This window comes from Nelusetta ayraudi, unplaced genomic scaffold (assembly GCF_046127955.1).
Source record: "Nelusetta ayraudi isolate G7.1 ecotype Tasmania unplaced genomic scaffold, CSIRO-AGI_Nayr_v1 ptg000004l, whole genome shotgun sequence".
NCBI classification, from domain to species: Eukaryota; Metazoa; Chordata; class Actinopteri; order Tetraodontiformes; family Monacanthidae; genus Nelusetta; species Nelusetta ayraudi.
The window spans coordinates 8,670,711-8,684,091 of NW_027466054.1; the positions used below are offsets into that span (position 1 = coordinate 8,670,711).

Sequence of the window (13,381 nt, forward strand, 5' to 3'; positions counted from 1 at the left end):
TCAACTTCAAGATAAAGACCCCAGCTCCACACTGGCTCTGTCCGCAGTTCATTCTTGGCCTCCGTGTGAGACTTTCCAGCGCTCACTCCCGGACCAATTTCCTCTTGACGACCCTGCCTGTCTTTGACGAACCTGCCTGGCCTCCACTGTGGAAATCATCTCAGCCTTCCGTCCCCAACCACTGTGAGTTCTGTGTGTCACTGTCTGCCTCTAACATGTCTATTCCAGGTTGTTTGGTGAGCTTCCTCTTTGGTTACTCCCAGCCTTCCACCCACAACACATACGTCTTCTATCTCTGCTTCCCCCGTCGTCAAGAGCTCCCACTTACCCGTTGGTTTCTCGTCATCTGACTTCGCTGTTGTCTGCCCTTTTCGTGTGCTGAGAGACCAACAAAAGTCATCGGCCACTGTCCTGTTGTGCTTTATTTGCGTCCCAACAACATCCATTCCAGAGCTGTAGAGCCTTTATTTATTTGTTTCTTGTAAAGATTCATTTGGCAAAGCTGATACATGGGAGGCCAAAGTGGAAAATGAAGATCTGAAGTGCGACAAAGCAGCGCAGTACGATAGACGAACATGAAGATTTTACACAAAAACGGTGACAACTGGTGACAATGATGACTTTTTTGTAAACTTGCAAAAACATTCAGTGAACATGCATTGCATTCTTCCTGCCCTCTGGGTGTCATCTGTCCCTACCTGTCGCCCTGTGGGTGCGTCTGTGGCCAGGTGAGCTGTCACACCTCTCGACACCCTGCAATTACACCATGTGATCCCCAAACAACCCCAAGCCCCCACCCCACTCACCAGATAAACACACACTTCAGTGCTGTTTGGACCAGAGGGTGCTGCTGCAAATTCCTTTTTTCTTTCTTCTTGTTCTACACACTCACGCACACATCAGTTAAGCATCTTATGTGGTGGAGGGAAGCTGCTAGTAGGGCTCCAAGGCAGCTAATATGAACTTCTACAGCCTCGAGAGGAACTGCAGTGGAAGAAAATGACTAAACCAATCAGGAAGGTCTTTGTGGTGATGGTGCACTTCATTACATTGTCTACGGCACAGCAGCGGGGCAGGTAGGAAAGAGCTGTTGTTTTTCAATTATATGTATATAGACATATTTTTTTTTAAATTATGTGGCATCACATAGTTAGCTTGTTGCTGACAACAAGCTAACTTAAGGCTAAACAGAAAGAATGACGAGGCTGTTTAGAATTCTCATTGGTCCCCTGAAGACTCATGCAGTGTGACCGGAACGGAACCTGCTACATAACGTCAGCCTTAACGCTCAGCAGCAGCTGTGAACGGAGGTTCACTGGTGGTTTTTGGCAGTCTCCTTTACTGCACTTTGTTTATGGACGCAGAATTTTTTTTTTTTTTGTAAGGTGGGAGTAATTCTGCTTAGCACTGTTTAAAGACTGTACCGGGGGATGGAGAAGGTGTTTTATAAGGAGCTACAGTACACAGCTGCATTAAATGGGCGCTGCTGCACACACAGATCAGAGGGGCGATAAAACGCATGAGATATTTATCTAAAAGTGGGGTTCCAACACACTGGCAGCTATGTAAACGACTACATGCATGACACCCTCGGTTCATGTTAAATTCAAAACGGTGCTGCGCTTTAAAACCGGTGGCTCGAACCCACGGTGAGTGAAAACAGGCATATTCTATTTTATTATTTACGATTTGCACATTCAATTCCCCTGACACAATAGGAGCTGTCTGAGGAATGTGTTGATGGCACAGCATTCAAGGTGGTATTTTCTGTTGTTCACACACACACACACACACACACACACAACCTTCTGTACATGTAGCCGCCTCCGTTTTCTTTAAACGCCTCTTTACCATGTTCTATAGGCATGATGATGTCATGTGTATGTGCCGCACGGGGCCTTTTAAAAAGAGCCTGCAGCATGTACTCTCGGTCCCACACAGTGTGCTGAATCACACTACAAAATATAGGTGTTGAAGGAACTTTGTAAGACTGCGGATGTATCACAAGAGTCTGTAATTAGGGCTTATTACATGGGGTTTGATGAGCGAGTAGCTGGGATACGGTGGAGGAAGTGGCAATATATCACTTATTATGTGGGAATATCAGAAAAATCCCTTTGTTTTAAATCCACGTAACTGTTCTGGAGTTTCATACACACAGAATTCCACAATATTGTGACAAAGGATTCCAGCATATCAACAACCTGCAAGTCCTTGGCGTTATCCAACTTTTAAATTTTCCAACTGCAATAATTGTTAACGCTCATATCAGTCTTAAATGGCATGTTGTTTTGCACACTGCTGGAACTCATAACTTACTTGCAATAACTTGAGCTGTGTTTTCTTCTTTCTTTTTTTTAAATAAATGTAGCAATTGTCCTCAGTGAGCTTTGATTTTTTTTGTTTTTTGTTTTTTTTTTACCTCTGTGGAACTCCAGGACTGTCATATGGCTTTGAAATTGTCACCAGAGTCAAGTAGTGAATGGGTAAAATTTAGGTCCGGAGTAAACTTTGTCTCTAAGACTAAGGGTCTGTGTAAGCCTTGGCCCTAAGAATCTTTGGCAGTTCTCTGATAACCTTTTGTCTGGGCAGCTTCTACAGGTCAGCGGGGGACACGTCAGAGCGCACTGAGGGTCGCGCCCCGCCAGGACTCTGCAGCTACGGTCAGATCACGTCCTGCTGCCTGGGGTGGAGGAATGTTAACGGCAATTGTCAGCGTGAGTCTGCAGTGGAGCGGCAGCATTTCAATGATGTCACGTCACCCACAGTTCACAGGTTATCGGTCAAAGACCTGACCAAAGCAGCAATCACGCAGAAATGAGCTCCTGTCATCGTGGCTCTTCTCTTCATTGGGTCTGCTTAAATAGGTTTTATGGCTGAAGCTTCCAAAATATATTGTAGCTCCACATTAATGTATGTTCATCTTTGATCTGTTTTGCTTTTATTATGTTTGAAATGTTACAACAGAGGATGGTCTAATTGGATTTGAAGTTGCTGTAATATTCACAAATAGCTGCAACAAATGACTCGCATAAACTCATCGTGCAGAAGTAACTGAACTCTGCAGCTCCCTTCAGCACTAATGAGAAATGTGAGTGTTTCTCACCTCACTGGTTTGGCCTCATGCAGAATTTTTTACTCATGATTTATTGAGTTCAAATTTCTGGTCTTTGGTGAGTAAAACAAGTTGCACCAAAATGACAATCAAATGCACGCCTGCTGCCAAATGCTAGTAAAGTTAGCATCTCGCAGCTAAAAAAAAGTGGTGATATTGTTCATATCTTTTCAATTTTCCTATAGAGGACAAATACCAAATATTAGCGCTACCGTAATTTTAGTTGCACTCACTTGTGTGCCAGACTTCTGCGGTAGTCGCAGCTCTCCTCGCACACCAGCGCGCAGGAATTAGCTGCTGGCAGGACCTGCGTTTACATTGTTCCTCTCATCATCCGCAGCCGTGTGCAAGACGCCATGTGCAAATGGAAAGTGTGTGGGACCAGAGAAGTGTTTATGCTCCTCGGGATACAAAGGACGTCTGTGTAATGAAGGTGGAGTATGATGCACGGAATCGCTGTCCGTCTTGTGTTTCCAATTTCTTCCCCATTACCTGCCTTCTCCGGCGTCACTTGCCACGAGGGCTTCTATCTGTGGCCTGAGCAGTGTTTCATATTGGCTCCAGATGTGAACGAGTGTGGTTTCCTGGTGAGGCCGTGTTCCCAGCGCTGCATGAACACACACGGTAGCTATCGCTGTTACTGCGAGCCTGGATACACACTCGCCGCAGATGGATACACCTGCAGCGGTGAGTAATTTCCTGTTTAAAAGGCACATCTGAGGTGAGCGGACGCTGTTTTTTGTTTTGTTTTGTTTTTTTTAAACGCCAAATGAAGAAAATGTGTAAACTGACGCCGAATCCGCTCTCTGCAAAAAAGGCATCTGCCGCCATCCTACCTTTACAGAGGCTCAAAGCATCCCGGGATGTTGTTTATTACTGTGCATACTGACATTTCTAGGCTAATGTAAATGTTTATGACAGCAATTCACAATAGAAAGTGAGAGGTTGACTGGGTTTGGAGGGGACAGTGGAGACAAATCAAATGATTTATCTCTGAGAGTCAGACTAATTGTGTTTGTTTGTTTTTTTTAAAGGTCCCATATCATAGCCATGTCACATCTTTATTGTTCGTCCAGGAATCCGGTGGAGCGGCCTCGCACGAATAATTGGCCAGAACGCTCAAAACGAATCCAAAGCTGCGTATTTAGCCCTTTGTTTACAGCCTCTGACGATAACGCTCCATTTCAGCTTCCCACTGTAACTGCCGCTTTGTAGAACCTTACAAATATTTAGAAGGGAACAAAAACAAGGCGGCTTATGGGCTGATCTCAGCGGGCAGAACAAACTGCTAATTCGGGGTGTTGTCACTTACTTGGAAGCGATATCGATGACATCACAAAGGGCTACCAGTGCGAGTGGATCAAGAAATACAAGCAAAGGGTGGACTTTTCTCATTTTGGGTTTCTTCAGCAGGATAGAGATGCATGTTTTTTTTTTGTTTTTCCGTAGACGCTGGTAAAATAAATTTCTCATGATATGGAACCTTTAAGTTTTGTCAACTGTTCAGTTTCTCCTCCACTGGCATCCTACTGTGTGTGTGTGTGTGTGTGTGTGTGTGTGTGTGTGTGTGTGTGTGTGTGTGTGTGTGTGTGTGTGTGTGTGTGTGTGTGTGTGTGTGTGTGTGTTCCCTTCGTTGCGATCCAGCATTTCATTTCTGCGAGCGATGGTCAGCCAGGGTTTCCCTGTCTGTCTTCCAGGAGAGGCCGCATGTTTCTCCCTGCGATGCCAGTTTGGCTGCCAGATGGAGCGGTGGGGAGCAGTGAGCTGTCTGTGTCCGCCCGGCCTCCACCTGGCCGCTGACAACAGGACCTGTGAAGGTGACGCCTCGTCAAAAAACACCCCCTCAAACCCGGAACTGCCCAGCGCCCGGTCACAGCTGAAGGGCGTCTCTGGTGTTTAGACGAAATGCTTTTCGGTGGTTCCGTTTCACCTGCTGTTTAGACTGACCTGCCAGTTCCACCCATTTGATTATTCAGGCTGACCTCATGTTAATGTCTGCGGAGGGCTGTTCATTAATCTTAGCTAATCATTAGCGCGGGATGTATTTGTTATTTGCAGCTTGTAATGACGAGTCTTCGGGGAATTAAGCGCAGCCGTGTTTGGCAGCTCGCCTCTCGCTGTCTTTAACACTTTGTGGCCTGCAAATTTAACATTTCGTGTTTCCACCTGCATCAGGCAGCTCTCACACCAACAATATATTTACATGCCCAGGGCCAAACAAAGTATTATTAGCTACTACACTGAGATTTGGTGACTGCCTTTTTTGGGAAATGGCTCCAAATTCACGGTAATGTTGCTAAAAAAAAAAAATACGTGGATGAAGGGAGGAGGGGCTTACGGTCAGCCAGGTGCTAATTGACTGACCTAATCTCATATAACTGTCTAATTTAAAGCTTTTGTAGATGGTTGGCGCCAGATGATGAAGCAAACAATAACAATAGCATCTCATCATTAAATTGTTTCTGTGACTGGGTGAAGGCTAAACGTGTTGACGCTAACAGTTGTTAGGACATTCAAACAGTGTTTGCCGACACAATTGGTACAACCAAAGTTTGTGTACTTTAAGCATGAATGTCATCTGTCACTGCTTAAGCAGTAACAGCAGTGATTTGGATCTAAGATTAAAATAGAGCACCTGTTATGCATCTTTTTGGGTCTTAAACATTTTGATTCCCGCTCGTCAATATTTGTGTTTCAGATCTTAGCTCACTTCAGATGCGCGTTCCATGAACAATATGCACCAAACCAACCAGGAACCACCACCACGGCCCTGTCCCCCACACTGGTCAACAGCCTTTAATTACCTGGTGTAAAGAAACACATACTCTCTCCCCAGTGCGCGACACTTTAACGGCTACCCCCCAGTCCCCTCTCGATAACTCACCTCCTGTCCTGTAATGAAGCAAAGCCTTCTCACGCCTGTTACGCCTTTTCTCACTGTAGGAGAACTTTTTGGTGGGAACGACTCAGCTTGACGAGGGAGGCAGAAATCACAACCTTCACCTCATGGAGGCAGAGCCATGTCTGAAGTCACGGTCTTGAAGGCCCGGGCAGCCAATTCATTATTAGATCAGTCGATTTTTGTTTGTGTCTTTAGTCCGTTTCATTCTTGACATCACACTGAAGAGACGGTAGAGGGAAACATTTGAATGTTTCAGGTCGCCCTCTGCAACCTGTTTTTTCTTGGCGGCTCCAAGGTCAAGGTACTCATTTGTGCCTCTTCTTTCTTTTTGAAGCTAATTATATGTCCGCGGCGAAGGCACGGTGACATTCAGGACGCGTGACCTCTGCGCACCTGCGAAACATTCGTCCCGCTCCGGGTCTGAGCATGTTTTCTGTTGCGTTCCAGACGTGGACGAGTGTCAGCGAGGTGCCGCCGTGTGTCCACCAAGGCAGACCTGCAGGAACACTTTCGGCAGCTTTGTCTGCATGTGCCAGGACGGCTTCGTGATGGGGAGTGTCCACGGCTTGGTGCAGTGTCGAGGTACGGCCCTCATAGGTCACTCATGCTCTTTTTTTGGATCTTTTCAGCATTCAGTGGTTTGCTAACAACAGGGGAGGGTTAGTGATGAACTCTTTTCCTAAATGCGCCTCCACAATTGATCCCAGATCATCACAAATCAGGCTGAATATTTTATCCCTACTTCAGTAAAAATTTTAACAAAAACAAAATGTTCTATATTTAGAAGTTGTCACCAGAAAGCCTCTTGGCGGTGGCTGTTTTGGGCTGAAACTCCCCTTTGGGATGGTTCCCAGTCGATCGTATCTTTCCTATTAGCGCTGGAAACATGGTGATATAAAACAGCAAGTGCACCCTTGTGTTGTTGCTGTACATGATTGACAGGTCTTGTTTTCCATAATTTGATGGAATGGGACAATGCGGAAAACATGCGGGGAGATCAAGCGAGCAGCGATCTCCCAAATCTAAATCACCGCTTTGCATCCGAGACCACCGGGACGCTCGCGCACCATAATTGTCGGAGCCAAACAGGAGAATTCAAGCCAAAATGCCAATCCCGTAAATGACTAACTAGCTCGAGCTCCACATGTTCCCCTCAGCTGCGTTAATTGGCATCGGGAGGGATCATGTGAGGATGTGCTTTGGCAAGAGGAGCCCGAGACCATGTTTATTTGATGAGCCCTCGTAGCTCACCCACTCAGCTGCAGGCTCGCCCACGTCATGTTTCTTTCTTTATTTTGTTTGTGTTTTTTCCCATGTGAGACGATGAGCATTGCAAAAAAAATAAATAAATAAATAAAAAAGATCTCTGGAGCAGGATAGAAACACGCTGTGCTCGGAGCCGCTTTCCTTCCCCGCAGAACCGTCTTGACCGTCGCTTTGATCCTCCTCTCTGCAGACAAGGACGAGTGTTTGACCGGGTCACACCGCTGCAGCCGCCACGCTCAGTGCGTCAACACGGATGGTTCCTACACCTGTCAGTGCTTGGAGGACTACTTTGGCAACGGTCGCAACTGCCTTCCCAGAAGAGCCCCACAGTCCAAGGCTGCCATGTACTTCAACTACAAACTCACCAAGAGGACCAAAGTGGTGAAACATTAATCCTTAGATGGTTCCAGACAAACAGAGCATGGGCGGCTAAGTGAGAGGTGTTCAGAGGTGACAGCACACAAGGCTGTTGGGGTCTTCTTCTTCTACTTGCGCTCTGTAATCTGGTAACAGCCTTGTTTTTCGGCACATCTGGAAAACTTGCTGTTTTTCTTTCTGTTAAAAGTTGTCACTGCCGTTAACATAACTAACCAGGCACGCATGCACAAACACACATGCACACACACACTGGACTGTGATAACCGGAGTGCTTTCCTTGCACTGGCATCCCGAGAAGCCTGTGACTGCAACCAGAGTTCTGTTCGTTCCGACAGCAAGCTGAGCAAAAATTGAAATTATTCCTGATTTCCTAAATGTGTAATTTATTAAACTACCAGTAGAGTGTCAGTTTACTTTGTGCAAAGCAACAAAAAAAAGATCAGTTTTGTGAGACTTTAATTTGTTTATAAAAGGCTGACCTCTGGTGGATGACTTGGGGAAGACGCTGCTTTCACAATAAACACAAAACAAATGTGGGTGAAACGAGGGGCTTTTTTTTCGGCGTTTTCGCCTCGGTCAGGGCGGCCGAGCCCATCGCGCCGCCAGCACACAGGCATCTCGGAACCGCCGCCACCGCGCGGGGCCGATGCCTCATAACCTTATTGTTTACCTTCCTCCGTTATGCCACAGGGAATGTTTTCAGACCCACTAAGTCACACGCAGGGCAGACTACCACACAGCAAGAGGGGGGCACAGACAGGTCAGACCAGCCCGAATACCAGGAATCTTTGTCTGTCAGCAGCTGTCTGGAAACCTCTTCCTGTGCCCAGAGAGCGCAAGAATTCCAAGTTCATTTTTTGATGTTTTTTTCCCCCCCTCAGGTCAATTTCACCGTTTCCTTCCGAACGATTAAGGGAGAGGTGGGGAGGTTGGGACAGAATTGCAATACTTTGGCAGGGATAATAGCTGTAATGATGGGAGACGTTGGTAGGGGGCACTATGTGTCGTGTCAGGGGCCTCCGTGGTAGCGCCGGAGGTCTTTGGGAGTGATGAGAGTGTCGTGCCTTCAGTGAGAACAAGCAGCTGCTGCCTGCTGAAGGGCCCTGCCACTGACCCTATTCATCCCAGCAGCAGGTGTCACAAGCAAGTCCCGCCTCGGACCCACGCACGCACATTCGCACATGTGCCTCAGACACACACACACACAAAATCACTGAACTCCGTGCATGTGCGCACACACACACACTCCTCAATGTGTGTGTGTGTGTGTGTGTGTATGTGAGAGAGAGAGAGAGAGAGAGAGAGAGAGAGAGAGAGAGAGAGAGAGCAAGAGAGAGAGAGAGTAAGGGGGGACCTGGAACTACTTACAGAGAACAAAGAGGAAAATCAGGGAAAAATGCAGCCACTTCGAATAAATCTCACCACAATGCCGAGAAAAATCCCCAACCTCACCCCAGAAACGCAAGAAAAACCTTGTTTCTCCCTTTTCAAAGCGGTCAAAAGTGTCTTACAAAAGCAGAAATAGAAAACATTTTAGATAAAAGGCTCCAGGCCCCCCTTCTGAAAAGGACCTCACACCAAGTTGTGTGTAATTCCTACCAGAAACTGGTTTATTTACCAAAAAATAATAAGATTTAATGCCAAGGCACTTAGGCCACAAATAAAGGACAAGAAGTGGTGGGCACACTGGAGAGGGCCGTGGGGGGAGAGAAAGAGGAGGACAAAAAAAAGAAGCAGGGTGGAAATTTTCCTTCCCCCCCCCCCGTGTTATTCTCCGCTTCTCTGTTTACACGACACACAGGGTTCCAGCTACGGGAACGGTGGCGCTGGGGGCCGCGCAGAATGGCCTCGGCAACAAAAAAAAATAAAAACAAAAGAAAACAATAAACACGTCAGAGGAATTTTTGGGCGTCCGCAAGCCAAGGCCCACGAGGCCCGAGATCATTTCGCAAAAATCTCGCCCGTCTCCCCCGTAAATATAGAGCAAAATCAACATTTGTCCCGAGAAAGTGAGCAACGACGCTGACAAGTGCAAAGAGCCAACGACAACACAATGCGCGGAGATGCGAGGGGCCGAGCGCTTTCGCCACCCACGTTGCTGAAAGGCCGAGCTTTCAAACACCGCCGCTGAACTGTAAAACCGCTCCGACCCCTGTCTTGCCCATACTGTCCCTTTCACTTTGGGCTGAAATAAGCCAGCCCCCCCCCCCCATCACCCCCCCCCCCCACCACCCCCCACTCTCGCCGCGCTCCGCCAGCAGAAGGCTTTTCCACGGCTAATTCTGGCTTTATGCTCACATCTCCTCCGATGTGCAGCCTGCAACTCACGCGGTCCGAACCGCCGTGCTGCCTCTCCCGTGAATGAATCATAATCAGGGATGCACCGATGCCACTTTTGTTTTTTTTGATAGAACAAGTAGAATACAAGTACTTGCAGCTTGGTACTCACAACATTCCTCGGCATGATTTTCTAGAGAACTCACAAGCTTCACAGCAGTACAACAAAATTGTCGTGTTTCTATACAACTGCTATTGAGTATGAGTGAAGTATACTCAACCCTGATATTGGTGTCAATGCATCCCTAATCAAAATTATAAATGCTGACCAATCCTACTTTTGGGGGGAGGAGGGCCAACCAAAAAGGCCCGATCCCTCGCTGCAAAATGATAAATCTTGTTAGGGAGCCATTTTCCCTCTCAGAATCTGCAGCAGTGAGTGGAGGGAGTGTGACAGCTCACTGCCTACAGCGCTCTTCCCATATTTCTTTCATACGCTATTGAATTTGACTGAAACGGGCTGAACTAAATTAAGCCGGACGAACCGCTGCCAAGTCACCCCCCGCCCACCACCACCACCACCATATCCAGAAATCGGAGCCAAGAAGGGGACAAAAAGGGGATTGAGCTGGGTTTATTTGTTTCACGTCAGAAATGAAAATAGAATCACCTCGCATCCCTCTGTGCGCGGTTTCGCCACGGGGATGATCGGAGCTTTCTGTTATCTCTCAGCGAGCGCTGTCCTCTCAGTCACTTTTAAATCACATTACGCGGGGGAAAATACATGTGAGCCGCTCTCGTCTTAAATTTTAAAAAAAAAGGAAGGAAAAAAAAAAAAAGCCAGAGTGCACTCGCACTGCCATGTAATTCTCATTCATGCTAATACGCTCCTGAAGAGTCTTCCGCGATGCGGTGGGTAAGTGTGCGTGTGTGTATGTGTGTGTGTGTGTGTGTGTGTGTGTGTGTGTGTGTCTGTGTGTGTGCCCGTGTGAGAGGCTCAAGGAAAACCTGATGTGGAAATATCCCCGAGAACTCAAACGCCTCAGCGAGTTACAGGCTACCAACACACCCGCACTTTTCTTTCAAACAGGCCGTGCAGTCGTGTACCAGTGACCTTAATTCATGTTTCAAATCCGCGCCATGACTTTGAACTCTGTTTGAAAGCTCTCTTTAAAAAAAAGGAGGGAAAGACCTCTTTTCTTTTCTTTTTTTTATTCGCCTTTCTTCTGCCTGCTGCTATTCGGTGAACAAGTTACATGTAGCAAGTGGAACAGCCACATCATAACATGAAAGAGGAGATTTGACCTGACCGGAATTCACTGTGCCTAAATCATTCTTAATATGAGGGCCGAGCAGCCTTGTCCGGGGGATTATCCTCCATAACAGGAAAGATTTCCAGCTAATCTATACTGGAATGCCCACTCTGGAGAAGGTGAGGGGAAGTGGCGAGGACCAAAGGTTTCTCTAAGAGGCCAGCACACTTCATTATGCTTTTGTGCAGCAATTAGCGCAACGGCAGATGAAAACAGCTAAATATTTCTGTTCTGTCCAATGCAATAAATCTGGACTATGGCATAATCTACAGAAACAAGGGTCACGTGTTCAGGTAATCTCTGGACCGTTTCTGTTTTGACATATACTCTGTTTGTGTTATGCTATAATTCGTTAAAGTGATCTTTGGATTCAGTGTGCATTGTCTTTGGTTGAACATTCAGTGAGAGCTTTGTTGGTAAAAGTTTTGCTTTAACCTAATAATCCTTAAAAAAATAAATGAATACAGCTGAATGACTTGATTCCTCAAGACATAAAAGGCCGACCACCAGCCTGGCATGATGTCACCTGCTTGAGTCTTGAATTCTGATATTTGATTCTAAAATTGTTTGGAATTATTATAGGTGTTCTTCAAGTTTCTAGTTTGGCCATGTCCTAATTATTAACCAATACTATAACATGTTATAACCAAATGTAACCACTATTTGACAATGAGTTTCGGGGGGGGGGTGGCGGGGGACTGTACTGTGCAGAATTTAACAGCGACATCTACAGTAAATAGGATTGTCACATGCACAAACACAACACAATGTGTGTAAGCAGCCACAATATTATTGCACTTGCTTTGACACCTCAAACTGTTGATGGTTGGTGGTGATATTCCGATTTTGTCTCGTTTACGTGCTGGCAAATGTGGAGGCCACGGAGGACGTGCAGAGAGCCGGTTTGTTCTGGTGCAAGTGAAGCGTAAAACTACGACACCTGGTGGTGAAATGTTGTCACATATAGCAACGTTAAGGTGGACACATTCACAACTCATACTGCAACCCACCACCAGGGGGAATTTCAAACGTCTCAGATTTACTCAATTCATCTGTCTTAGACAGAACTATTACCTCCAAAATTAGTTTCAGCTAAAAGGATGTCATTTTAATCTCTTATCTGGTACCAATTTGAATACACAAGATAATCTACATATGTGAAAGGTGGTTACTAAATTTGACTTGAGATTCCACGATCCAGGTTTTTGAGGATTAACTCTGAGGTTTATGTGCGATATATGTGTGCAAGGAATCTTCCACAAAGAGCTTTAATTAGTGTTGCCTGCTAGTCCCAGAACATATACCCCGCTCCCATCATGCAGCTGTCCATCTAGCCCTGTTCCTCTCCCCTCCATTGTGTGCTAGTTCAGGTGTTCGGGGCAGCTATGGAAGCACTGGGTGGCACCCACCCATACTGGCTGAGCTGGCAGCCACCAGAACATTGAGGAATGTATGAGAGTGTTGCTGGCAGGCTTTCTGCTTGGCAAGTCGTCCCACTGGGGAATCACTCTGTGAGAGCAGGGCCGTGGCCAAATTCCTGTCAGTAGCCGATGAGCTCACAGGGGCAGCAGACGGCTAACATCGAAACGGACACAGGGACGGACTGTAGTCGCGCTGCGTAATACCTTCCCATTCAGTCCACCTTGCCCACGGAGATGTGCTTGGAATGAGTGAAGCAAAGAAATTATTCGTCTACATGAGAAACAGGTAGAAATTGATTTCTTACTGTAGTGCTTAGAATACATGACCTGGCACGACAGTGGAAGCAACCAGAAATCAGATTTTTTAAAGGTCACCTGATCTGCCTTTTTAATCAGCCTTGATTTTTCTTGGGTCCCATAAGAAATCAACCTCCTGTATAGATAGAGGCTGGGGGTAATGGAGAGGTGAGGTTGTGACAAAGGATGCTATTAAAAACCACAGGAAAAGACCAGGAAAGAGCCAGGATGAGTCATAAACAATGGTTGCTGCTCGAAAGATTAGCTGCTTTTGTGGCTGTTCTCTGGTGGTACAGCTGCAGGCTTTTCTACGTTCACAAAGCGTTTTCACGTCATTGCTGGTAGTGTGTCAAAATACACATTAAGATCTTCATTCTTAGGCAGCTGGAACTCACTCATCCATTTTGCCAGC

General features: G+C 46.4%; 1 protein-coding gene across 1 annotated transcript in view; it reads left to right on the plus strand.

The window, feature by feature from the left end:
* The first annotated feature begins 560 nt into the window (after positions 1 to 560).
* LOC142892901 (nephronectin) overlaps positions 561 to 13,381 on the plus strand; it is a 342,593-nt gene continuing 329,772 nt past the window's right edge. Inside the window, exons 1-7 of the mRNA XM_076033070.1 lie at positions 561 to 1,076; positions 2,593 to 2,717; positions 3,456 to 3,548; positions 3,680 to 3,802; positions 4,813 to 4,932; positions 6,465 to 6,599; positions 7,474 to 7,917. Coding sequence (XP_075889185.1) covers positions 1,000 to 1,076; positions 2,593 to 2,717; positions 3,456 to 3,548; positions 3,680 to 3,802; positions 4,813 to 4,932; positions 6,465 to 6,599; positions 7,474 to 7,676 — 876 coding nt within the window. The 5' untranslated portion in view covers positions 561 to 999 and the 3' untranslated portion in view covers positions 7,677 to 7,917. The remainder of the gene's footprint in view (positions 1,077 to 2,592; positions 2,718 to 3,455; positions 3,549 to 3,679; positions 3,803 to 4,812; positions 4,933 to 6,464; positions 6,600 to 7,473; positions 7,918 to 13,381) is intronic.